The sequence below is a fragment of the Chlamydotis macqueenii genome, chromosome 1, assembly GCF_036417535.1.
Source record: "Chlamydotis macqueenii isolate bChlMac1 chromosome 1, bChlMac1.mat, whole genome shotgun sequence".
Classification (NCBI taxonomy): Eukaryota; Metazoa; Chordata; class Aves; order Otidiformes; family Otididae; genus Chlamydotis; species Chlamydotis macqueenii.
This window is the reverse complement of record NC_141556.1, coordinates 170,881,169-170,908,723: the sequence shown is the minus strand read 5'-3', so window position 1 is coordinate 170,908,723 and position 27,555 is coordinate 170,881,169. Positions and strand designations below refer to the sequence as shown.

The 27,555-nt window shown below is 39.7% G+C and overlaps 1 protein-coding gene across 2 annotated transcripts in view; it reads left to right on the top strand.

Annotated features, from left to right (window-relative positions):
* Positions 1-16,012, top strand: part of LMO7 (LIM domain 7) — a 133,545-nt gene extending 117,533 nt beyond the window's left edge. For both annotated transcript variants that reach the window (XM_086771719.1, XM_086771711.1), the window contains 10 exons: positions 543-635; positions 2,035-2,405; positions 3,985-4,050; positions 4,388-4,453; positions 6,015-6,067; positions 8,075-8,294; positions 9,243-9,515; positions 10,907-11,015; positions 12,796-12,898; positions 15,269-16,012. In XM_086771719.1, the coding sequence (XP_086627845.1) occupies positions 543-635; positions 2,035-2,405; positions 3,985-4,050; positions 4,388-4,453; positions 6,015-6,067; positions 8,075-8,294; positions 9,243-9,515; positions 10,907-11,015; positions 12,796-12,898; positions 15,269-15,291 (1,377 nt within the window). In that variant the 3' untranslated portion in view covers positions 15,292-16,012. The remainder of the gene's footprint in view (positions 1-542; positions 636-2,034; positions 2,406-3,984; positions 4,051-4,387; positions 4,454-6,014; positions 6,068-8,074; positions 8,295-9,242; positions 9,516-10,906; positions 11,016-12,795; positions 12,899-15,268) is intronic.
* Positions 16,013-27,555: the final 11,543 nt, after the last annotated feature.

Genomic DNA, 27,555 nt, shown 5'->3' with positions numbered 1-27,555 from the left:
GTACCTTGAGTAATGCCTTAAGATATTACATTGATTTCATAGGAAATCCACTTACAGGGCAAATTTGGAGGCCCAGAAGTTGTTTTTTGTTTAGATAAGCTTCCAAAAGACCAAGAGTTCTTGCTCAAACCAAATTACTGCCTCATATTTCACTTAGTGATCACTATGTTTACGATATTAATGTGCCCAATTCCAAGTGTAATCACTTAATCTTTCAAGAAATTCCTTGGATAGCTGATTTTTGTTGGAATGGGAACTGAACCATAAGATGGGGAATATAACAGGTGTGATGTCAGTTGTTACAAGACTTAGCATCTAGTAAGCCTGGATTCTCCAAAATCAGTTGCAGAACTCCTTTGGACTGTATTTGAGCCAGGATTTCGTTCACTCATGGCAGACCTGATGTCCTATTGTAGCTCAAGCATGTTTTTGCCATGCTGGTCTGTTAAAAAAACATATTAAATACCAGTAGTAAATTTTAATGCAAATTTTAAAATACCATGTTTCTTATTTGCGTGTTTAACTTCAATCTAACCTAACAGGAGAAATACAAACGGGAGCAAGAAAAACTGAGGGAAGAATGGCTACGCGCTAAGCAAGAAGCAGAAAAAGAGAGCTCCAAGTATTTTGACGAGGTAGGCTATCAATATGGCTTCACCTTTGACTATTTTGTTTGATGATGTTTTTTTTCCCTCATAGTAGATGCATGCAAGTAGGCAAATACTTTATTTTGCTATGCCACGTATCTTCTCGTTTTGGAAAATAAGTTTTTGTCTATAACTTGGTAGAAAGAGGTTGCAAAAATGGTAAGGAAAGGGTAAATGGGATGTTTTACAATCTGTTGAATTGGACTTTTTTCGTTGTGGATTGGTTAGGTAAATAACACCAGAAATATGTTGGCAGAAAGTCACTGCGTGTATTAATTCTTGTGGCCAGAATGAAACGGTCACCTCTGCTGTATGTTTACCTCCCGATGCTACTTGTTGGAATTCTGCTTCAATGCTTCATCATGAGACACATCCATAAGTGCCTGGCTTGTTACTGGCAACCAGTTCATGCTATCTCTGATAGATTTACATGTCAAATCAACTTCGGATTTGCTATCATATGTTTCAAAATACTGAAGGCATGTAATTTCTGTAGATGCTGACTTTTGTGGCTGTTGCTTATGGGAAGATGAACAGGTTTTTTCCTGAGTGTGGGAGGCATCTATTGCTACACAAGTGCTACTTCAGGCATCCTAGCTAGATCAGTTGTTTATACAGTCACAAATAAGTAAACTGTAATTTAACGCTTAGGACTTCAGTACGAAAGCTCTTTGAGCTTTGAGAGGACTCTTTGAGAGGACTTCAGTGTACAAGAATGTGAACTTTTTTTTTTTTTTTTTTTAAAGTCATTAGGACTTTGAATGTACCTGTCCTTAAGTGAAAGACAGTATTTGTTCTCTGCAGTTAAAACACTGAAAGACCTTTTTTCATGTCTGAGAGAAGAGTCATAGGGTGGTAGGTCTGAGGCTTGACTTTCCAATGGTAGGTGAAAGGAGGAGGATGGGGGTTTCCTCCACATGATGATTCATGTGAAATTAATTGGTCTGGTGTAAACATACAGTGTGTATCTTAGTGTATTTACTCTGAGGTAGGTCTGCGGTTTCTGAATGAAAACAGTAGGGAGAAATGCTGGGTATCATGGAAGAGTTTGTTTTCCATGGCCGTTTAAGTGGGGATGGGATGGCTTGAAATGTAAGTGATACTTTAGAAAGCAGGATGCTTCACGTAGTTGTGGCCACAGTGCCTGTGGTGCTTGCTAAGGCTGCCATGTGGAATGAAGCTCTTGCATTAGGACAATGTGCTATCAGGCACTCAAAAAATGAAACGGAAGTACACCCTGTGTCTTGCAGTGAAAATGTTTGGGATGTTTTTTACACAGTTTTCCCTCAAAGAATAAATGAACTTTTCTGAGTGAGCAACCTGTTCAAAAAAAGCAGCTCCCTCACATAAAAACATTATTTTAATTTTTCTTTTTCCTTTGCTACAGGAACAGACTGTTCTAACCTTAAATGTAACATCTGTCCCTCCACGGGCTCCATCTGTGTCCAGCTGGAGGGCAAGCCCTGAAGCGATTACTCCTGAGGAGCCAGAGGGAGATGGAGGAAGCGAGCTGGCGACGCGGTTGCTGGATGAGGAAGAAGAAAGGAGGAGGCTTCAGGAGGAACGGAGGATCCAGGAAGAAGCAGCCCTGCGTTTTGAGCAAGAAAGGGAACTCCAGGAACGGGAGCTTGAGAGACAACGTAAAGAGAGGGAACAGCAGTATGCTGAGGAGCAGAGACAGCGGGCAGAGATGGAGGAGCAGAGGCGGCAGGCTGAAAGGCAGAGGGACATGTCAGTGGAGACTCCTCAGTACCAAAGGTGCACGCTTGTGATGGGATGTAATCTCTTTCCCCATGAATGAAGTGCTCTATTAACCCGTTTCAGCTCATTTTTTAACTAGGAAGTATAAATGAAGTAATTACAGACAAATCAAAGATGACCTGAAGCACTTAAGATTTTGTAAGAACCCTGCATAAGCTTGTAAATTGTAAGCCAGTGGCTCAATATGCAGTGCTTTCGGAAGAAATACCAAGTTAACTCTTTTCCAAAAAATGTGTGACTTATTTTTCCAGACTCTCTCATTTTAGCTTGACAGTGCAACAATGAAGTTTAATTGCACTGCTGGGTTGATTTGTCAATGAGGGGTATCATGGTATATGAGTGAACAGACACTGGCTTAGATAGCATAGCCTGTTAGAAGTACCCACTGTGGATATGTTTATTCTAGAGTAAGAAAAACTTTATTCCATTCCCTTCTTCATCAGTTTGGTTTAAAAAAAAAATAGAACAAGAAAACCTGTTGGCTTACAAGTGCATGTTCTTGCCCAGAAGTTTTCATGCTACTATTACAGGCATCATGGGAGATTAATCTACCTGAAGCAGATTAAAACAGTAACTTTTGCTTATTTCTTGGGCATTTAGCTTACTGCCTTGTGTATGACTAGCTTTGCTGTTTATCTTGAAGATTTTGTCCTTTTCTTGTATGAGTAATAAGAGATGACTGAAGATAACAGACGGTTAAGTCCTAGGAGAAGGAAATATGATTATGAAGTTGCATATATTTGCACGGGGGATTGTGAGACCTGGAGTTACTTCAGCTCGTTGTAGATGACTGCTGCTGGGGTTCATGCTGAGCAAAGCAGAGGCACAGTTGTAACAATTGGCTAAACAGGTTCTTCTTGGCAGCCGAGCCAGGGTATCTCTGCAGTTTTAGCTTGTGCCAATTGCAAGATAATAGGACTCCATGCGGTAGCTTATTAAGCTGCTGTAATATCTGCATATCTAAATCCTTGATATATGCTTTAGTCTCAGGGGATTTTATCACTCCTGAGGTTACTGCCAAAGGATGTGTTTTGCTAAACAAAGATGGCTTTGCTTAATAGTAAAGGAACAATGTTGTTCAGTGAAACTGGGATTTAAAATATATAGTGTTAAATGTTGGCTTTACGATGATATCCAAAGATATGACTTGGTATCTGAAATGTTATATAAACATCCGCAGAGGCATGATACTTGCTACAAAGAGCTCTGAGGTTGGGAACAGGCAGCTGGAAGAGCTTTGTCTGTGTAAGTTAGTGATTGTTTCTCTATGGGTAACAAACTGCACCTGTAAGATATTCTAGAATATACATGTAACTGTAGAGAACTGCTGTGTTTGGACAAAGTTTACCTCCTGACTTTGAAACACATGAGTTTATCACTGTCATATACTGATATTTGTAATTTTCCACAGCATCTTAAAAACTCCCAAGACTTTTTTTTCTTATGTATTTTCATGTTTCTAACTAATACATCTGAACGTTCTCAATTTTCTCTAGGTATTCTTACTGTTTGCTCACTTTCTAGAAAATGTTTTTTGTTTAACATGTATTTTCTTTTATCTGTATTTTGTTTCTAGACATTATGAGCGCTATGAAGTATCTAAAACAATAGAGGATCGAGCTGGCCATCCTCTCATTGACAGGTAATAAGAAATTGAATTGATAGGTAGACTGAAGCATCTTCAGCAATAAGTATTAACCATTTTGACATGCTCATGTTTGGATTCCTTGTCACTTATGAGAATGTAATTTCAGGCAGTTTTTCTGAAAACCTTTCTTTTTCTGCCTTCTTTAGTTACCTGTGTTTCTGACTGATAAAATTAAGCCTTCTTAGAATTTTAACTGTTTGGGTTTTTTCCTTTTATTCCCTTAAGGATCTGTTTTGAATATTTTTAGTAGGAAATATTTCTGTCTATGTGTGTCTCTTTCTGTTTATGAACATAATGTGTCTTTTTTTTTTTTTTTTTTTTTTTTTTATAGGCATTATGAGCGTTATGAAGTTTCGGAAACCATCGAGGAGCAACCTGACCAGTCATTAACTGACAGGTATGTGTGATACTGAATCTCAGCGTAGACTGTAACATCACCATTTCTGTGTCAGAAAGCTTTGAAACTTCCAATAAACTTGAGCTGTGAAGCTAAGCGTATGCTTTGTATTACTGCCATGCTTTGCTGGTTTTGTAGCATGTTTTCATACAAAGAAAACAACCAGCCAAACTTCAGGCAAATTATATGATGTGCTGTAAACAACAGTTAGTCTGCTTCTGGGAGAAGCAGAACTATAAGGAAATAAATATGTGGGTGGTACTAGACTTACTTGGCTGGAAAACAGTTTCAGATAATATTGCGGTTGCGTCATAACGTGCTTTACAAACTAAGGTGCAGTCATTCCAATCAGGATTGTGCAACTTAAAACAGAGTAAACAGGGAGGGAAGTTCATATCAACCCTTTGTCTTATATGGCATCCAACAGTAATTCCAAAAGATCATCTTTACTGCCTGTTTAATCAGTTATTATAGTTGGAGTGAGTGTACCTTTTTTATATTAAGAGGAACCCCAAAACTTACAGGGTATAACTAATCAATCTATTCCTAATGAAAGCTCTAAATCTAACTTCAGGAAGTGTCTGCACTAAATAGTTACATCTTGGAGGACACTCAGGTGCTAAAAGCATCCAGGGCAAGGCTGACATGCTCTTTGGAGGTCCTGTTTACTACAAGCAGCTGTGAAATTGTTGCACTTTCTCTGACAGATAATAACATAGGTCTGCACCATAGGAAAGACAATCAGAACTTGGGGGAGCAAGAAACGTGATGCAGTTTATGCATCATTTATTTACAGCCGAAGGTCAAGACTCCCTCAAAATGCCATTATGCAGCCAGTGCTGTACGTGTAAATGCATTGCTGTAGCAGCTTTGAGTTGTGACCCAGCAAAGGATTTCCATTCTTTTCCAAAGTACTTCAAGCTAAGCAACTGGCTGTGTTACTTGAGACTAATAATACAGCATAGAGGTGTTGCTGAAGCTCCTGCACTGTACTATCAGAAAACCATCTTTTTGTGTTTGTCTTCCTGTATATTGAATGACATTCCTTGGCTAAAACTCATTAAAAAATTATGCTACTGCATATAATCAATAAACAATAAATTTCCCGAGAACCATCTGCATGCAGTGTTTGAGGAGTTGTTCTGCTTATGGTCTAGTAACGGTGCTGAAGTATGACTTAAGTTTCTCATGAAGTGAAATAATTTATAAACCTTTTTTTGAAAGTTGTCACTGCTTTGACTGTCTGATTGTAGTCTTCACAAGGCTTCCACAGGGGAGGACTTTGTTTTTCACATGTTTTTTTGTTGTATTAAATACAATGATCCACTCCTTATACCTGAAGCACTAAATATCTATCTATCTTTCTATTTATTTATTTTCTCCTTAATATCCTGTTGGTCTTTGGGTATTTTTGCCTCTTGTTTTAAGTACAGCTTAAGTTGTTGATGGGAGGGATGGTGAAAAAAGGGGCTGTCTGTCTGTGGTCTGCAATGATAAGATCTTTGTCTGTGATGAGGTTTCCTAGTTGAGACAGAGAACTGAATGTTTTCTGTATCCTTAGGAATAAGTCCAAGTCGACTTCAGAACTGAATGAATTCAACACAGTTAGAAATGGTAAGTATCATTTAATTTTGATTATATTTAAAATGTATGTTTTTGAAACAAGGTGTATGGGACATAAAATCATAGAATGGTCAGGGCTGGAAGGGACCTTCAAAGGTCATCTAGTCCAACCCCCTAGTCATCCTAAGAAAACTAATTGTCAAAGTGCTTTTTGATAGCTGCATTGTAATTCAGATTCATACCATGCTACAATTTAATTAAGTTTTAACAGCAAGAAGAATTTCATACAGTAATATAAAAGCCTGGAACAAATAAAATTAGCTGCTCTCTTGAAGTGCCATAGCAGTGATTGCAAATGGATCTTAGATGCTTAAATTCTAGATGACTGATATTTGTATGAGATTAAACCAGTCATGTAGGTATATCGTTGAAGATGTATGTGCTCTTGATATGTAAAAAAAGCTGCACATACCAAGATGCTAATGTATTTAATACAACTGCTTTTTTTTTTTAAACTTCTGTTAGTGTAAGAATAACAAAGCTAGAAGTCAGCTCTTGACACCGTCACAGTGGCTTGGCTCTTGGACTCTACTTCATCACTGCCTTTCTTGAATTGTCCTTCAGTTACATTACTGCATTTTTAGATAAGTGTGTGTAAAACAAACAAACCAGATTTATAACTATGTTACAGTAGAAAATGCCCGAAAGCTATTCCTGTGTGTAAAACATGGTTTAAAAAAGTAATCAGAAGTAATCATAGAAAAGTAAATGGTGTATTAGAGGAAATACTGCATATTGACAACACTACTTTCACATGTTAAATGTTGGTCATTGAAACTAATGAGCAAGTAAATGTCCACAATATTTTATAATTTATAAAATTCTTTTAGAATTTCTAATACGGGGAGAAACTCTTTAGCAGGGCATCTTGTGATAGGATGAGGGGTAATGGTTTTTTAATACAAGGAAGCAGATTCAGACTGGACATGAGGAAAAAATTGTTTACAATGGAACACTGGAACAGGTTGCCTAGAGAGGTGGTGGATGCCCCATCCCTGGAAACATTCAAGGCCAGGTTGGATGGGGCTCTGAGCATCCTGATGTAGTTGGAGATGCCCCTGCTCCTTGCAAGGTGGTTGGACTAGATGACCTTTGAAGGTCCCTTCCAACTCTATCCATTCTATGATTTTATGATCTGTGATGCACAGATATGGTAATCTGTAGCAATAAAACCAAGAGCAAATCTGTAGTCAGAGCTGTATTTCAATAAGGGATTGAAATTTCAATTGAATGACTTATCACTGAGTAATTTTCTTAATTAGTCTTACTGTAAAAAATAATTACTGGATCTATGATATAGATAGTAACTACTGGATCTAGGAAATAAAGAAAAAAATTGTTGCTGCCTAACGTGTCAACACATATTGGAGAAAGATGTCTTGTTTGTTTCCCCTTCCAAAATTTCGAAGGCTATAAGATTACACGCTCCCTCTCTCCCTCCTTCCCCCCTCCCCTGTATATTCATATAAAGCAAGATAAAACAATGTGTTTAGTGCCTTGAATAAGGAAAGAATTCTTGAAAACAGGGACAACTTCTAGAAAAAGAGAACATTAACTCCTAAAGGGAAAGAAGATATCCCACTGTTCAATTATGTATTGCATACATGCTTCAGTTTTTATTGGAGGAAGAGTCCAAATTGCGGCATTAAAAGAGATCATGCCCTTTTAAAAAGACATGTATCTGTGTATATATGTGCACACACAAATGTGTATATATATACACTTGGGAAGTGGAGGAAAATACCTACTTGTATTGAAGTTAAACATCATGTAGAAGGCCATGTTAATGTAAACACAAATGAAAAAACTATAATAATAATGAGGTGTTGCCAAGTTTGGTACTGGTCACCCTGCTGTAAAAAGGAACTGAAGAAACTTGTGAATGTGGTGATGAACGACTGCTTTTGGAGTTACAGCCAGAGTACTGGATGCATGATAACTGCTTTTGTGCCTTAAGGTGTCTAGTTGAAGTCTGCACGTATTGTATTGTCCAAACAGGTACTCAGAGCAAGTATTCAGAGAGGTCCTGGAACGCGGGTGACTCGCAGAAGAAGTCTCAGAAGGAGCACAACCTGTCTGCAGCAGAGTTGGAGAGGCAGCAAATCCTTCAGGAAATGAGGAAGAAAACTTCTCTTCACACGGACAGCAGCTGGATTAGGCAGCGCAGTTCCAGCATACATAAGGAGCCTGTTAGTCTGTACAGCAACAGTATGAGGAGGTAGGAATCGCGTTAAAAATTAACTGTGTCTCTCGTCAGATTTTTGTTTGGTTATTCTAAACTTCAGCTTGTATTACACAGCACAGAAACAAACTTAGTCTGTGAAATGCTGTAAGGTAAACTGAATAGCAGCGCAGATGAAAGAAAGTAACAGTATTACAGCTGGAATTAAATGCTTTTTGCAAATAAAGAATGTGGATGTGACCTGTAAATAACTCAACTGCTTATTTCTTGGTCGATAAATCAGCAATGGAAATCAGCAAGTTTTCTTTGTCATTGACAGATCTGCTTAAGAATTTCAGCATGACAAGTTATTGTGGAAATTTATTATTATGGCTAAGGACTATACCTTTTTTTTACATAGAAATATATCAGAAAGTATGGAGTTTGTTTCTTGCTTTAGTAATGTAATAGTGTTGGATTTGTCCCTTGGGAAACAGCCGAGTTATCAGTCAGGAGAGTGTTTGGCTGTTGGGCAAACACCTTGTACCTAGACGATGCTATCCAGTCTGGGTGGTTTGTTATTTTCCATCTGGTATCCCTGGGAGAAAACAAAAACAAACCTGCTATCTGAGGACCATTGCTGTACAGTGGATTTTTATATGGTTCACCCTGATAAGGCTGCAGGGAAGAGTGTTTTGCCTTTATTGTGTAGTGGTTAAGTGCAACCTCTCTTGTGCCTCACCTGCTTTTTCCCATGAGGCTAGCGCTGGGCACAAAGGACAATTTGCAGCTCAAACATTTTAAAACAGTTTATGAAAAAAATTGCTCAGGGTGATCAGCATATTCATGCTAGAAAAATCTTAAAAATGCTAGGATAATAGCTTGCTTGCTTTTTTTTTTTTTTTTTTTTTTTTTTTTTTTTTTTTTTTTTTTTTTTTAAATAATTATAGCTCTTCTGCTCCAGCTACACTGCCATTTACATTTGTATGTGTACCTCTGTTACAGAGGGGAGTCTTTGGACAATCTTGATTCTACAAGAACGAGTTCATGGAGGCACCACTCGTGGCTGAACCAGTCTGCCTCCTCTTCATCTCTGTCCTCTAGTCAAGATGTCAGTCGCCCGGTATCCACTTCAAACCGCGCCTACATGTGCACTCCTTCCTCCAGCAAAGCACCTCCTGCACCCTCCTCTGCGAGAGCCCCCTCCGTGTCCCAGGCAGCCCCCTGGGCTCAGTCTCCCCTCTCTGCTTCCCAGCCAGGGTCTCAGACACGCAGCAGGTGAGTAGGTGTCTTTCTGCTGGGAAGGCATAAACGTCGGGCTACGCTAAAGAGCAAACTTTGTGTATATGGTGGTCTACAGCAGTGTTCTTGCCCATAACATTGATTAACAAGTCTTAACAGTACCTGGGGTTTTCTGACTGGATGGGACAGTGGAAATATGGGCTGGTATTACCTCGCTGCTCCAGTCATTCAGAAAATTCCCCAGGTTTGTCGTCACTGCTTGACATTGGTTAAAAAAAAACAAAAGAACTGGAATAATAAATCTCCAGTCTCCATGCTGTATGTTGGTTACCAAAATAATTAGTAAAAGCCTACTCCAGATGGCATTTCTGACATTTACTTTCTTAGATTTGTTTTAACAAAAGATTTCTGAAACTCATGCGTTGTGGCCCTCATCTTGGTCTCTCCTCCTCCTTTCCTGGCACGTGGTCAATATCATCTCAAGGAGCACTCAGGAATGCTCGTAACCCATGACCCTGGAGAATTACAGAGTAGGATGTTGGTTTTAATCTAGGAGGAGAAAGCAAGAATGGCAAGATACTTTGAAATGAAAATGGAATTCAGTTGTGGTAGAGCAGATAACACTGCTGTTCTGTGTACTTGAAACATTTAAAAAATACCTTGAGATAAGACTATAGAGAATCATCCCCACACAATTACATGTACGACATATAAAAAAAAGTGTGAACACTGCTTTACTAGCTCTTACACTCGTAAGCACTTTCTGATAAATTGACCCTTTCTGGTTGTTGTTCTGTGGGGTTTTGTTTTGTTTTGTTTTAAAGCTAGGTTCCTACATTCTTTATAATGTAAGAAAATTACCTTCTTAACCATGTTTGCTTATCTTGTTATCACTTCTATTTGCTAACATCTTGGTAGATCTATGGAAACTGACCTCCATAAGGCTTATGTTCAAAGAGTCAATATAATATTGTGTGTCCAGGACTAGCCATCTGTTATCTAACAAGGTGTAGATGATGGGACTTGGCAGGGCTGCTTGCTGAAACTTAGCCTTTGGGATAATTCTCTACAAATAAGAAATAAGGCAGGAGGACAAAACCTGTGTTTTTACTTTCCAAATGTAACAATATGCTTTTAATGTTTATTTGTAGGGGATATTTTATACAATGGAATATCTCCCAAGAAAGTGACAGAAGTTCTTCATTTTTTCTTGTGTAACTTTGATCTAAATTACAGCTCTTCAGCTTTCCCTAGCTTTCAGATCTACTCTAAATATTACTAATTTTCAGTTTATTTTCCCCAGGCAGCCTAATAGTCCACTTTTTACCCGTGTGCTTTTGTTTTTAATATCAAAAAGTATTTGATAACTTTTCTTTGTCTTTTAAACCTTTTCAAGCTGGTTTTAAGGATTTTCGTTCTGTATTTAGGTCAGTCAGTGGAAAGAAAATCTGTTCATACTGTAATAACGTTCTGGGCAAAGGAGCAGCCATGATCATTGAGTCTCTTGGTCTTTGTTATCATTTACATTGCTTTAAGGTGAGAGCTGGGAGTCACATCGTGAAGGAACAGGAACTAATCAGGAGCACGCATGGCTACGCAGTGTTATGCTCACAGGGGCTCTACTAATCACCTGCTTTGCCTTCTACTTTTGACAACGTGGTGCATGCATATTTCCATGAGGCAGTCCTATCTGCAGGCATTTAGCACTCAACTCTAGGACTATTTCTTAAATGCCAGAGCTGACAAGTAGGATTCTGACAAGTAAAATGAACACGTTGACTGTGAGATCAAAGTTCTTCAAATAGACAGCAAAAAAAAAAAAATCGGATAAGTGGCTCAGCACCTTCTCAGAGAAATCAAGTTCTTAAAAAAAAAAAAAAAAAAAAAAAATAATAATTCAGGCTGAACCCTGGCAATTGAATTATTTAAGATGCCCCATCACTTGTAAGCTAATCCTAGCAGACAGTGTCCACATGGTGTTTCCCAGGCAAAGGCATGGTTGGCAGTATTCAACCTGGCAGGATAAAACTCAGCACCAAACCAGAAGCTGTGTTTAATGCAAACCAACCCTGATGAGAAGCTAGGTACATTAGAGCTAATCAGCCCTAGTGAGAAGCTGGGTGTATTAGCTCATGCTCAGCATGATGATTTCCAGTAAGCTTGGGGTGTACACAGAGCTGAAAGAATTAATGCCTGCCTGCAGAAGATGTAAAAACACTCATAGGTCCCCTGCCCTAGGACCCAATGAGGAATTAGACTGATTTGGAGCTCCTGTTGGACACTGATTCTTCAATGGCTTTGAGACTTCTATGTCTGCCTCAGAACAGAACCCTCTGTGCCCAGCTCAAATGTGTCAGCTGGAGCATTACGCAGGGTTGACTCAAAGCTTTACCTGAGCAGGAGGGACTGCAGTAACCCATGGGGACTGGAGTAACTGGTCCATCATACCCTTTCTGCAGAACATGTATTCTGTGCAAGGAAGTGCACCTGTAGCTCCTAACCTACTTAAGAAAATACCAAATTTCTGTTTTTCAAATTGCTGAAGGTTAATGAGCTGTTGAACAGACTGCCATCCAAAAGATTCATTACCTGTTTAAGCAAGCAAACTACCTGTCCTTCTGTAGACAGCAGAGTACTTTGCTTCATAAATTCAGAAAGGAGAGTGTTACTTTTGGGTTACAGCCCTTCTGGAGGTGGTTCATATTCACAGTAAAGATGTGTTCAGCCATCATAGTTAAATAGTTTACTGTTAGCGTGAGAGCTTTTAGGCCCTTTATTCATGTGTTTATTCAAGAAAAATAAATTCATCCTCTTCTCTCCAAATAAGAACTTGTTTCTGTGATGCAAACCTGGGAAACTGGGAGTGCCTGAGTATTTGCTGCTTGACGTGCCAAAGGGCAGAGGACACCAGCAGCGTGTAGTGCCACATGGAAATCTGCAAGTAGCACGCCCAGGTGTTCTGTGCCAAAATTGCTGTTGCCGGCTAGAGAACAAATCTTTTTTGTGTCGAGCCAGTTTTAGTTTTCAGGGAAACTGAAGTTCAAATTAGCTTTAATTAATTTAATTAATAATCTCTAAAAACTGTCTGCTCTGTTTGCTTAATTGGTGTAGCTCTGCTATTCGTTGTCCGGTCGTCGCCTTAAAACACTTTCTTAGGGTTGGTTGCATTTTGATCTACTAATCGTTATACATTTGCTTCTAGTGATTGTGGGTTTATGGTTCAAGCTTTGTTGAGCTTTATCCAAGCTGCTTTTGAACAGCATTTTTGTTTCTTAATAATTGGTGAGGAGTTGCTAATTGTACATCTGTCGTACAGTGTGTTGCCTGTGGATGCGACCTTGGGGGATCCCGCTCTGGAGCTGAAGTCAGGATCCGAAACAACAAACTCTTCTGCAATGACTGCTATATCAGATTTAAAAGTAAGGCAATCTGACTGCAGTGTGCGTGGCCGTAGTTCTTCTCTGCATTGTACAACTTCAAGTGTTTGCACAGCTGAGCCACTTGATAGCTTTCACATTTAGCTTTAAGTTGTTATGTTAGTGAATAGGTTCAGCAAGGTTTGATTGCCAGTTTCTGCCTTTTGTAGGGTAATCGTTCCTAACTTTTAACTTGCTGGTAGCTGATTTTACCACCTTGTTATTAAGCAACTTCAAACAGACAACATGGTATAGTCATCCTGCTTTCTTTGTAGATCTGAGAAAGTGGTGTCACGGAGTTGTCAGTTGTTGAACAGGCTTGTCTTGATAACAGAGAAGTCTTTTTGAAAAATTGTCTACAGTTTTTAAAAAAGTAATCTGAATATGTATTTAATTCAATCCTAACGCATACTTGGAAAGCTATTAGTTTATCCTGTGCAGGTGGCACAAATGCTGGTTTCTTTTTGCGATGCTATTATTATTTGAATTATAGGTCTGTGATTGGTTATTCATTTAGGTACAAGTTCAGGAGGAATTGATTTACTTACAGATCTTAATTAAAAGGTGCAGTATCATTTTTTTCCTTTATTATGGTTTGCAGAATTCTGATTTGTTGGAGCATGATGAATAATGGTGTTGTTTTTCTGCTGTCATAGATGATGGTAGACAACCTCCTAATTTTGACAAGTCTTGGGAGTTTTATATGGCTTTATTTTTTATGTAACAAATACAGAATTCTCTAGATGGCTAAAATTCAGCTAAGGGAAAGGGTTTCTAAATGACTTTGTGGGAAACATGTCCATATTTCTTCATGAGCCCAGCACGTTTTTTTCATGGTGGATCAGAAGGCACTGAAGGGAATAGGATACTCATGCTACAGCACATCAGCAGGACTTGGGCATCTGCTGGCTGAGAAACCTAGCCCGGAAAAAGAGAAGCTCTGCATCTGAATCTGTTGCTGTTTTCAGGCTCTCTTTGGCTTCTAGGAAGAGGAAAAGCTGCCTGCACCACAGAAAAATAATTTTGTGGTGCCTAAGCTAAAACCAGAAAACCCTCCACCTCTCCTTGACACTAACAGCATGTTCACAGAGGCTAATGCTAGGTGTAAGGGTGCCGACGTGATCGGCAGGAGGAGGAGAATCACCCCCTTCCACCTGGAGGTGATCCAGAGCACTGGGTCACAACTGTCCGAGTTAATGTTCAGAGAATTTATCTCCTGCTTGATAACAAGACTACACCAAAGTTACTGTGTTCCTATTTGAAGCACTCAAATGTGTGAGACTCAGCCTGGAGCCCGCTCATGTTATTTTTGCTTTTTCTTTTCTTTCACTGGGCAAAATTCCTGGCTGAGTTATTTGGTACTGAAAAAAAAAAAATCAGTTTTTTATTATTTCCTGGCAAGACAGTACTCAGGCATTTGGTGATGGAAGTAAGCAAAAACTTTATCATGGATAAATTGCTATTTAGTCTCTTTTTGACATTACAGCCCATAAAGTCATGACAGTGCTTTTCAGAAACAGAGCTGATCTGTGAGAAACGGTTCTGTTCCCTTCCCTGCGTCTTCTTGGTCCAGTGGGCACCTCTAAACATAATGTATGAGATACAAGTAAATCAGGAATTGTAAGAACTTACGGGTGCAGAATAAAGCATTGAAATTAGTGGTTAGTAATTTAAATTAGCTATGTGAACAATACAAAAACCAGCTATGAGATTACTGCAGTGAAAATATACTGACAGCGCAGCACTGGTCTGTAATGCAGATGCCTTTGTTTGCAGTTGGCATTTGACATCAGCCTGACAAATTATTTCTTAGCTTGGAATGTTGAACATATTGGCTAAAGGTTTGATGAACTGCAGGATTATTAATATTCACTGTGCAATTTTATGGCGTGATATTTTTTGCACATTTTTATGTTAATTTTGTGGTTTAAACTTGGAACATTGTAGAGAAACACTGTATTGGCAGATGCCCACAAATATATGCAGAGAGAGGATTTAAAAGTTATTTTTTTTTAATATTGCTACAGCTATTTAGCAATTTTAATTTGATTATTGAAGTATAAATTTAGAAAAATTGTCACCCAGTCTCTATGTTATTACTAAAAATAACTCTTAAAAACTTGGTAAGGTGCATGTTCTGTGGAATATTACTTGGCCTGAAATACTTGCAGTGCTATAATTGGATTAAACTCAAATTTGTATTGTTAATTAAATTTGGATTGCTAGATTCAGAATGTATACCTTGGTTTGCGTTACCATTTTCAATATGGAAATACTATTATCTGGCAATTTTAATCTTGGAAATTTTAAATTTTTGTTACAAAGCTTCCTCAGTAGCCAGACTTTAAAATTTCTTCTGTTTCTCTCTAACAGCTGGACAACCAACCTCCATGTGAAGCAAATGAAGCTATGAAACCACTGTTGCAGATACAAGAAGAGGTGATTGCTGCTGATGTAGATCTATAAATATATATATTGTGTGTATGTGTGTTTTTTCTAAGAGTAACTCTTGCTTGTCTAGTCTTCATAGCGATGCATTGTGTTATTCATATAACTGTTTTATTTATAAGAAAGTAATTGCAGTAAGGAAATACCTGGGGAAAATGCTTTCACTTTTTCAGCTTCAAGTACTGAGAGCACAAGGGAGAATAAGTATATTTTCAGTAATAACTTCAAAATATTTTTGAGGCTTATAATCAACTAGTTGACTTTCCAATGGTATATGAAGAGGGTATTTTGTTTCTGAGCTCTTGAAATGAGCATTAGAGAAATAGTTAATATAAATATATATTTGTAATTGCTGTCTTTATTTTTGACATATACTGAAAGTGAATTCTCTAGATTAATATGAAGCTGCATTTAAATGCACACAAATGTGTTTGCTTTCCATATGCTGGTTTCTAAAATTATGTGCTTTTTGAAACTTAAATACAAAGAATAATCTGTTTGCTCAGTGGTGTTGGCATAATATTCTGTGGAATCCATTAAAGGGGAAGAGTTCTCTTTTCCCATTTGGAAAATGTAACTATCTTTTTTCCCTCCACAAACTGAGTGGAGGGTGGTTGTTGAATTACAATATATTTGTAAATAAAATTTCTGATGTTGCATTTATTACAAGTTGTTGGTTTTTTTTTTTTTCTTTCTATCCAGCTAAATATGTCTAAGGTGATTTGCTGAAATATAAAATTGTTTGAATTTCATCTTGGGAAAATATGTTTTTTTTTTTTTTTTTTTTTATGAAAGGATTAAGATGTCTACATAAATATATGTAAGCCCATGCTTTTCTCTTTTCCTCCACAGTAGACTTCAGGTTTTGTATATAGTTCTCTGTCAAGCTCCTTATGCTTTTTCTCTTCAGCATTTAATACAAGTGGCGAGACTGATTCTTTGTCCTGTATGCTCATTCCTGAAGCATGGCAATTGGAAGAGGTGGAAGTTCCCCAGAACTTCTCTACTGTGGCTAGAAATGAGGTGCTGAAAATATTTTGGTTTAGGTTCTGCTCCTTCTGAAAATGCAACTGGAATGTGCGCTATGTGTTTTTCAATGATGGCTCCCAAATTGCTTTGGTCAGTGGCTTCCCGAAATCCTTTCATGCTCAGTTATGTACCCTTTTGTGTCTGCGTCCTTGGAAGCAGCAAGGAAAACATGGGATGTGGATCAGAGGAAGCAGAAAGACAACAACTGGAGACGCGTAGGAGGGTGGTGGGCCTCTGTGTGTGAACTTGTACATGGCACTGTGAGAAGCTGTATCGACAGTGCCAAAGCAGCTTAGGGTGTTGATTCCTCTTGGGGGATCTGAGGGATGGATAGGAGAGGCAGCAGATTGGGGAGAGAGGTTGTGGCTGGGGACAGCAAGGGAAGATCATGCTGTTTCAGTGTAGTGGGAGAACTTCTCCCATATGGGCCTTCTGTAACTCCTCCTGCTTGTAACTCCTCTGCCTGTCTCCTGTTTTGCTTCACTTTATTGATCTTTCCCCTAAACAGATGGGTTCTGCGTTGCGCCAAGGAATTCCCTGCTAATAAATGCTGAATTATGAAGTGCCAAACATTCTTTTCAAATTTTGCTTAAAAAAAAAAAAAAAATCTAAAATGCCTCATCAACCCAGAGTTGCCAAGCTCTTGTTCAAGCACCTTTGTGACTTGGTCTTGGCTTTTGGTGCTCAGTTAAAGCGTCTCCTATGAAGTAGACTGGTAAAAATGTTTCATTTGGTTCCCACTGTTGTGGTAAGTAATGACACAGGAGGCTGCAGATGAGAACTCTGGGGTGTGAACACCCTAGTCCCCAAATACAGACTATGGAGGGATGTTCACACGGCCTGCTCACACAGCTCTGTGGGAGCCTGGGGTCCTCTCTGCTGCATGTGGAAGATGATCGCTTCCCTGCGAGCTGTTTGGAGTAGGAGCCCAAACTAGATGCCGTGCAGATCTGGTTCTTGGTTAAGGCACATACCTATCAGAGATGGTGAAGATGGCACTCTATGCTGCCTGGTTTTCAGTGTTCTTTTGTGGCAAGCAGCATCAGACTATGAACAACTACCGCTCCCCCTCAGTAAATTCAGGATCCCCACAGTCCCCATAATCAGCCCTGGAATACATGGAGAAACAAAATTTTTTCTCACAGGTCGACGAAGTTTCTCAACCCCGAAAGCATCAATGAATTTATCCTAGCCTATCCATGATTTTTCCTCTCCCAGCATTGTGTTAGGTAGCAAAGCTGTGGGAAAAGTCAGGGATGCCCAACTTCTGCATCTTGAGCCCAGTCATGTTGCCCTGTACCTGGGAATCATTTGGGCACAGAAATTGCCTTGGGAGGGTGAGGAACAGGGAGGGAGAAGAAAGCTCAGCAACCTGGTCTGCGATGCTGCTAGAGCTGCCAGACTGGTGTCCCACAGCCTGGAGTGATGCGCTCTGAGCTGGGCTGGCTTTTCCTAAATGGTGTCAGGTATTTCCGTGTGAGCTCCAATTTAATTTTCCCACAAAATGTCTGTGAAAAAAATGAGTCATTTCATTAGCTTCTTCCAATTGCCTGCCTGTGAGCAAACAGTGAGTGGAATTCCGGATTCAGCGGAGGCAAAAGAGCCGAAGTTGAAACTTTTGCAGAGTCGAAGCTGAGTCTCTCAGCCTTGTTCAAGGCCTGGTTTAACAGGGCTCCTTCAAACTTACGTTGGTTATTTTGAGTTGGCAAATCTGAGCAACAAACTCTTTCCTTCTCCCCTTTCCTTGGAGGGGAACAGGCAGAGAAACCCACGTTAAGAATCTTGCTGTATCTGTGTATTTTGATCCTCGATAAAATTTTTGGAGCATGTTGGGCTCTGAAGTTCAGCAAAACCGATTGTCTGCTAGCAACACAAGATGGCACTGTGGAAGTGCAACTGATACGATGAGAAGCCCATTCTGTGGTTGTAATCGTGTATTAAAAGGGTTGTGTCTGCTAAATGATATTAAAGTTGCAATGTGATGAGAGTTGTAGAGAGAACTTTATCTTAATCTTGGGCCTTGCTCCCCGGCTGGCATCGTGGAGGTGGGATGTGCAGATGAATCCTAGCAGTCTCATTTGATTTTGTGTCTGCTAGTTGTTTAATTAATTGCCATTTAAACTAATACTAAGTAGGGAGAGGAGTAAAGAGAACACTTCCTAGGAAGAAAAATCAACAAGATTCTTTCTAGTGAAGGGTTTTGGTGTATTTTGTTGGATTCTCAAATTTTTATGGTGCTGTTCAAGTAAAAACCAGTTACCCTACCTCCTTTAATCAGCTTCAGACACTGTTTAAGGTTAAAACACTTAAATACAGGTATCTGAGTGTAGGTGCCTACAAGTGAGCTAAGCCTCTGCATCCCTGTTAAAATCTAGGAAGGATTTAGGGCTCAGCTCTGTTCTTTACTGCTGGATGTCTGGTGCTGCTTGGGATGTTGTCGAGCGTCTAGGACATCAGCCCAGGGCTGGGGGGGCGTTATATGGTATGTCTGGGAAGTGCAGCTGCTGGTGTGGGTCTCGTGGGATGCTTTAGAGCATCTGAAAGGGCAGCAGAGATTTATGAGCAAGGAACTGAATCAAGCTCAGCTCCCTCCAGGCACTGGAGCAGACGTGTGATTTCATGGGCCGGTGAGTAGGTGGCCACTGTCAGGTGAGGTGCTTGGCTGCCTGCGCTTCACTGACTTTAACAGGCGTCTGGACCCTGGCTCCAATGTGGACGCCTGCATTTTTACAGACCTATGTTTACCTGTCTTAATGCTGACTGAATGCTTCCAAAAATATCTGAGAAAGTCTGATTCAGCTAAATCCTTCATCTGCCCTGTGTTTAGGTTTGCTGGCTGCCAGCTAATTAATTCCAATCTGCATTTGAATATGGCGTTGGAATTGAGTGGTCTACATATCGGGCAATATTTAAATGAACTGGCATGTAGAAAAAAATATTTTATGTAATTTTCAGTGTGAACTTACTGTGGGATTTCTCTAATACATAAGAACAAACAAATCAGTCACCTCAGAGTGAAATTCAAGGTATTGCATATGCTCTTACTTTTGTTGAGATTTCTTTAAGAATTCTTTTAATAGAAGATTTGTCAGAAATTTCAAGCTCAATTACCTGTGCATTCATCTCTTTGGGCAAGCTGCAGCACCACAGGCAGTGCTGGTTAGTGGCAAGATTTATGCAGCGAGCCCGGTGTCTGCATCTGGTACTCACACTGGTACCAGAAATGGGCAGAGCAGCCTCATTATTTTCAGGAAGGCACCTCACAGGTGAACCCCGAGGAGGACCCAAGCGGTAAGTTCAACACTTCCCTTAGGTAATAGCTGTTGTAACATGGCCCACCTTGTCACTTACGGAGGGTAAAAGGGTTTAAAATCTGGCAACTTGAGCTCAGCATGAAAACCAATGCACTTGTGGCGGTGTTTTAAACTCCAACCAATCATTTGTAATGGATTAGCAAAACCTGTGCCGTGGCTGTAATTGGAGGCTATTAGCAGCAGACATAAGTAAATGAAAGAGCAGCTTCATGCCCAAAGCTCTTCAGCATTTTCATTTTAGCTCCAATGCTTCTTGGGAGCTAGGGGCACCAACATAAAACATCATAGGAGGATGATGTAGAGCACTTCTTCGTAGAAGGAGTATTCCAGGCTGAGCGGTAGGATATCAGTTTATTAAAGCTGAAGAATTTTTTTAATTGGTTCAACCTACTGGAAACAAACTTGCCAGTTAAGTTGCTGTAGGCAAGAAATGCTCAAAAAAAGATGAGTTGTGCAAAGAGAATTATTGGTTTCTATGGGTTTGCCTTAACAGTCAACACTGTACAAAGAAGCAAAGCCCTTGGTGGGGGCGGGGGGGAAGTATGTTCAAAGACGTGTACACAAAGTTTTTCTTTATTAATCATAACAGATGAAAGAAAGAAACAGTAAGGGCCGTTGAATGGACATAAGCATGACCTAGTGAGAGCAGGCTTGCGGTCAGCACAGCGTGCCATCTCAAATGGCCTTCTGCGAGTAGTTGTGCCAGAGCAAGTATTTCTGATTCCCTGACCTGGAATTTTCTTTTGCCCCCAGGCAGGCAACCAGATGTGCCATTCATTTACAGATGCATCAATTGCATATGGCCCATCCAGGTTGGAAATTCACGGATTTCAGGGTCAGATCAGGCATCTGCACTCATTTGATCTGACTGTATCCCTACAAAGATCAGAACCTCTCACCCAATAATTCCTGTACTGAACACACAACTTCTGTGTGAACAACAGTGTTCTTTGTTGGAAAGAAGCCCTGTGTAGATCTGAAGTGTGCAAATGATGGAAAAATCTACCACATGTCAATATAAATGGTTCCAGTGGTTAATTAGCACTCATAAAAATGTTAATTTTATTTTTAACTATTTTAGTTTAATGAGCTTTCTAGTTTATTATGATTTTTATTTTCATTTGTTTAACTTAGAATCATAGGATGGTTAGGGTTGGAAGAGACCTTCAAAGGCCCTTTAGTCCAACCCCCCTGCAAGGAGCAGGGACATCTTCAACTAGGTCAGGTTGCTCAGAGCCTCATCCAGCCTGGCCTAACTTGATTTGGGCTCCTAGCACTGGATTAACTTCTTTTTCGTTTTCACTCCTAGATTGTACGTGTGACTTTGAGACAATCCATATATTTTTTCAGTTTTATTTCTTATACCTGTACATAAAGCCTTATTGCTCATATCAGTCAGAAAATGCAAGATTACCTCTGTGGGAGGATACTGTGGATAGACTGGCCCCAACTCTGAATCGCAACACAGAACTCTCCCGGGAGAATATCTAACACAGAGGGGGAATAATCTTTAAAAGCATTAAAAAAAATTCCGAAACTCCCTAAGAATTTGTTTGCGCAATGCATAGATTTGAATAAGAGCTTATATCCACAGGGGAATTTTCTGCATAAATCTTCTGGAAACTTTAGTGAAGCGTTGAATTGCCTTTGTGGGAATGACCATGCCTGAATTCCTGTGTGGTTCTACCAATTTTCCTGTCTTAGGGAAGCACCTGTAAGAGATTCTCCTGCTGACATGTCTCAGTTGACAAGGGGACAAGACCGCATTCCATTTTTATTTCTCCGCATGAAGTGTCAGCTGCAAAAACACAATTAGTTCCTGCTGTGTTTGGCAGGTATTGATAGGAGGGGTCCAACTTGCAGCCTTTCATCAAACTCTAGCTCTGTAAAGATAACAATTACTGTCTTTTGATGCCCGTGGAAACAGGACTCCTGTGGAGAAGCATTAGCTTTACTTGCATGTGATACTTCATTTTAAGTAAAATTCATTCCTACTGAGGTAACTATGGCATTTCTGAGGGATATATGTGCTGCACCTCATTATTAATGCCAGTGGTTGTACAAATCAGAGGTGAATCCCAGAACAGTTCAGGAAGAGCCCCGTTGTTTGCAAGGAAGCGAGTCCTAATGAGCAGCCTTCAGCTAGGCACAGCTACCATCTACTAACAAACCGTGGCCATCTAGCACAGCGTGCTGCAGAATGGCTACTTTGCCCTTTGCTATTGGGATAATTGGGTGGTTTTGGCTTTTGACTGGTGGACTCAGTATTCTTTGGAGTTTTCTGTTGACTGTAACAGTTCATAGCATGTCTAACGCCTGCAAACCTCGTGATTTTGCATTCCCTCTCCCTCAGTACTGTGTCCATGCAGGAATAAAAGAAAGGCAATTCTGGACTGAAGGTCATACATGTTGATGTATGAAGGTATGTAGCTTGTCCAGAACGTTCCGTGTTACATCAGCCCCCTCGGTTTTGCCATCACCTCATCTATTTCATTTCCTCTGCTGTTTCTAGTGATGTAGTGCTAAACAGAAAACAAGTGAGCACATAAACACCAGTTTGGTACTGGAAAGATGGGTAGATGCTAAACAAGAGGGGATATACAATCCATTGACCCTTATTACGCTAATGTTCTCTTTGATTATTCCCTATAGTACTTTGAAGATAGACAGTGCATATTTTTGGTATCATATGCACTTATGTTCTCTTAAATCCTACTTCTCTGTGACATCTTGGACTCAAAGCCAAGAAACCTACCTCTTCAGAGACACTGTTTACATAATCTTTTAATCCTAATCTCCTTGCCAGATCATGAATTGTTAGTAAAACTGAATTGTGTATAGAATACTAACTGAAGGTACTAACTGCGTTAAGCCTGTAAAACCAAGTCATCCCCTCACCTAGCACTAGAGAGCATTTGAATTCCTCCCTTGAGTGTCTCAAGGCTATGACCTTGGAAGCATATCCATGAAAGTATCAACAGACAAGGACAAAAATGTTCCTGGGTCAGTCCCCGAAGCAGCAGATGTTTACACTCACTGATTTTCATAGTGAAAGCACATATTTTTCTCTCACCAATCCTGCTTCAGGTTTGTTCGTTTTTTTTTTTTCCATAACAACAATGGTTATACTGTTAAGCAAATATATTTATCTTCTGATCAGACTTCATGCTGAGGCAGCAGAACAGATGCATTTATAATGCTGTTCTCATGCACCAGGACTGACTGCAACTCTCTGATTCCCACAGAGCCTGGTTGGTTTTAAGCAGATCACTCAACAAAAGTGAGCCTGGGTGCTGTCTGCCCTCCTCTTGCTTCCTGTGACAGAATGGGCTCTTTGCAACAGCCATAGGAAGAGATTTCCCTGTGCAACCCATGGGTGCGTTCTGCTGTTCACTGAACTCCAGTGGCTTGCGTGAAAGGAGAGTCTGTGCCACTGGAGATTTACTTCGTTACCGGCCAGTTGGAAGAGGAATATGACTCAGATCAACAAGGCCCATTAGCAAGGCTGTGAAGTGATAACCTTCACTGAGCTAAAGACAAGAGGCTATGTTGCTGGACAGTGTTAGAAAAATATTAGAAAAATAAGCTCTATTGATGTGAGCAGAGCTGCACTGCTTGGCCTCGGGTGGGGATGTGTTCATGGTGCAGATGAAATTACAACTACTTTGTAATTCTCATCTCTACTTTAAGTTTTTATATAGGTGCTATAGAGGTCTTGTAGAGGTGTACAGGTATCACCAGGTTGGGGTTTTTTTGGAAGCTTGAAAGAGTAGCTGGATATTTAAGACTGATGAAAACAATATGCTGTGATTCTGTCAAGATGTTGAGGGCTCACCTATTTTGTTGGACAATAAATCTTCTGTGTGATTTTCTTAAAGCCTCTGATTTCAAACTGTCTAATTAAATGGTAATTTTTATAAACTGGGTGATCTTTTTTTTCCTCCTTAAATCAAGAAAACAATGGCAGAAAACCAGATAGTTCAATAAAAAATTAACTTCTGTTGGCATTTCTTCAGATAATAGAGTGTGAAAAGCCCTTGATAGATGATTGCTTTGATCAAAAGGAATGCCAAAGTTGAATTATTTCTTAAAATATAAAATGAATCTCAGACAATCTGCTGGTCCTAAAGTCTTGAGTAATGGGTTTGTGATTCCCCCAGTACTTTTAAAAGGAGTCTGTGGGAAGTATTTTTTAATTTTTCTAGTTAGACGTTTGTAACATGAATCTATGTAGCTGTAATGATTATTTTCCACATGAGGACTTAAGTTTTAAGTTTCGCAGACGTATTGTAGCACCCATCAGCTGTTAGTAAGCTTCAATATTCAACTAACCAACCTGTGAGGACAGTGCTTAGAAGGACGATAAATGTTTCTGTTCAATCTTAAATCTAAGTTTGGCCAAGATCTAAACTTCTTCTTTGGCACGCTGTTTCTCTGTGAGGAAGACACATGCTGTGGGGATGGGGAGATTGCACTGCAATGTATAATCTCCAGCAGTAGTAGAAGGTTTTGGGTCTCAAATCTCTTGCCAGGCAAGTCGCTCTCTACTGCACTGGGTCAGATTAGAAGGAGTGGTGTTTGTTTATTTCTCTGCCCAGATATTAAAGCTTGAGCCTCTGAGACCTAATTCAACACTTACAAGTCATAATGGGTAGAAATGGCTTTAATCTACCAGCTTTTCAGTACAAGACTGGGCAGATAACAGCCAGGACAGATAAATGGTGGGCAAGTTCTGCTTCCCCTGGCCTTGGAGTATGGACTCTTTTCTTTCTGTCAGTCCAGGATTTGCTCTGTGGGTTGCATTAGGAGAATCTGATGTGTTTACATACTCACTTTTCTGAGCAGAACAACACTTTTTGGTGCATTTCCTTCACTGATGGTTCTGGCCAAGAGATTGAACTCACTCCCATACCACGGCTGCTGGTTTTATCTTCTCCACGCTCATACTTCAGCACTAAAGTCAAATTTTTGCATTCCTGACAACTGGTACAGGGAAGAGACCTGATGTTCAGCTTCTATCAGCCTCTCCCTGTAATGCCAGTAATTAACTGTAGTGTTAAGTAAGCAAGCCTTGGGGTTCTCACAGCTGTGCTGCAGAGCGAAATGGGGCAGTCCCCTCACTTTCCTACCACGCTGTCAGGTTGGCTCAGCAATTGTCTACTGACAGCCTTGTTGCTGGCAGAAGGAGTGATGTCTCTTTGGCAGCTAGCCCACGCGTGACTTGGTACTTCAGTTATTATTTCTTTCCTTCAGCCCTGCTTCAGCAGCACTTTACAGATTCACCCAGAGATTGGGTTCCTTTTTCTGTGTTCAGTGTGCTGAGGGGAACTCAGTGAAGTTGTAGGTTTCATAAATCACCTCCTTTAGATGTGAAGAATTTTAAGTTTCATAAATCACCTTCTTTAAATGCAGAGCATTTTTGGAGTTTCCCAGTTTCCATCAGCTGTATATGTCTGCCACCACACAATGGAAGTTGCATATTTTCAGCAGACACAACCTCTCCTGATAGAGACTCCCAGGGAGCTGAATGTCTTTCGACTGTCTAAATCAGGTGCCAGAGGAACAGCATAAATTTAGAGTAAAGGAAGTATGACCATGAACTGTTTAGCAGGGGAGCTATTCGTCATTTGTATCCCATCCCCAAGAAGAGGAAAAATATGAGGCACTGTATGAAGGGTTGCGTCCTGGTTTTAGGTGGCACTGTGATGAGTGTGATGGTGTATGCTGACTGCAGGAGTTCAAATGAAGGCAGATCGCAGTAGGAAAGGGCTGGACCCAGTGGAGACAAAGGCAGCTTTCAACTTCACTGATTGCTGTCATTAAAACCTGTTTCCCTTATCATACATTGAGTCGTGCCTTTGATCATAAAAGAAAGAAATTATGACTTAAAGGATAATGACACGATGCAAAATCTTTTTTTTTTTTTTGGCATTTTCTGACAGGTGCATTTAATTCTTCTTTCTAAGAGGTTATAACCAATTTGGTGAAAACAAATATGGCTTGCATAACATGGTGGACAACTGGATGCAAAACTAGTTACATCAACAGAGGGTATCATAGATTTAATTTCTTATTTTTTAGGTAGTGTTAAACTCCTCTTTCTATATTTCAATCAAGGATACCATTTCTACAGGCTTTTCCCTGAAGAATTTGGTTGAGACTGACTCAGCAACAAGAGTAGCTGATCCACTGGCAGCAGACCAATGAAAGAGCTGAACATTCATCTGAAAAATACTGAGAAGTTTTTCTTTGTTTCGTGAAAACAACCTTGGCTTTAGACTATCTGTAATTGACACTTTCTTGCCTAGAAGGTGAATTTCCTCTGAGGTTTCATGTTCAAGCTCTTTGTAGGTTTGACCTTGCTTCCCTTGTGACATCTGAGGCGATGCCACTGGCTTTGCAGACCCATACAATGATGAAAGAGCTAGATCTGGCTTTTAATTAATTTTTAATTAAAATGGTGGAAGTGGAGAAGGAAAAAGGAGAGAGACCTAAAAAGCTGAAACTTTTGTTCTGCTCTGACTTGGCTTCAGCTGTTGTTATGTTTGAGAACTACAATTGATTCAGATTTTCTGCTTTGGTTAAGAACTGGCCAGGGTGCACGGATGTTTTTTTGCAAAGTGCATCTAGACTTAGAGTTCTCTGTTGTCCCTGTGTGCTCTGCTCTGTTCCTAAACTCAGAAGTCGTGGATCAGAAATCCAGCCCCAATGAGGCTCACAGCATACTGGCCACTTATGGAATAAAATAATTTTGCAGCACTACATCCATTAACACAAACTGCTGTACATTTTCTGGCACAAAGTAATTACCTTCTTTTCACCTTTCCTTTACCCTCAAAAATCTTGTCAACCGGCATGAATCTGATTTGCTGAGGTGAAATGCATTAAGACTACTTAATAAAAGGTCATGTTCTTTTCCATAAATTCTATCTAAATATATTTAATATGTAAATATTAATATTGAACGAGTTTAAAGATTTTTGTTTAAAATTACCCTATACTTAATTGCCTTTTTATTCTGAGAAACTTTATTGGAGTTAGTGAACTGCTTTCATAGCTCAGTATAATGTTTAATTAGGTGACCGTACCAGTTTCTATTTTACTTACTACCAGTCTAATTTGTTAAGATTAAATTTTGTTGTGCTTTTAGATTAAATTCAGATAATCATCAATTGTATTTCCTTTGCATACACTTAAAATCCTAATAAGTGGAAGAGGAGCAGACTAAGCCTTCTAAATGGTATTCAAAATGCAACTTCTTATAGATCTTACGTGATTGTTATAATACATGTAGATTCCATGTATAATACATGCAGATTCCATGTGAGGCTGTCTAACTCTCACATGAATTTTTTTTTAAATCTTTCAAAATGCTCTGTGTATGACTGTCCCATTGCTTCTGGATTTCTTTCGCCTAGCAAAGGGTTGAAAGAGAATATGATGATTCACATATAAATGCATTCAGGAGAGGGAAGAAGGTAAAAAAGATAAGATCTTTTCAAATTAAGAGGAAGTACTGGCATGAGATCAAAGTGTTCTACACTGGTCATAAATTTAGACTGGAAATTAGAAGATTTCTGTCTATTTGAAGAATGAGATCTGAGCTAGTCTTCCAGACATGGCAGTGGAGACAAGATGGACTTTCAGAGACATAATGAGAGGTGTGTATGGCAGAGAATAGAGCAGTTCCTGGGCGTAGGAAAAAATAATCTTGTACCCAAAGCCCTTTGTGTCTGATATGTTGGCGTCTTGCGGGAGGGGGAGGGGTGTGAAAGTAATGTTGAGTTGAACATTTATTTTGTCTTAATATGATTTTGGGGTGGTGAAGGGGAGGAGAGCAGCTCTTTGTTAGGACCTGAATTGATTTCT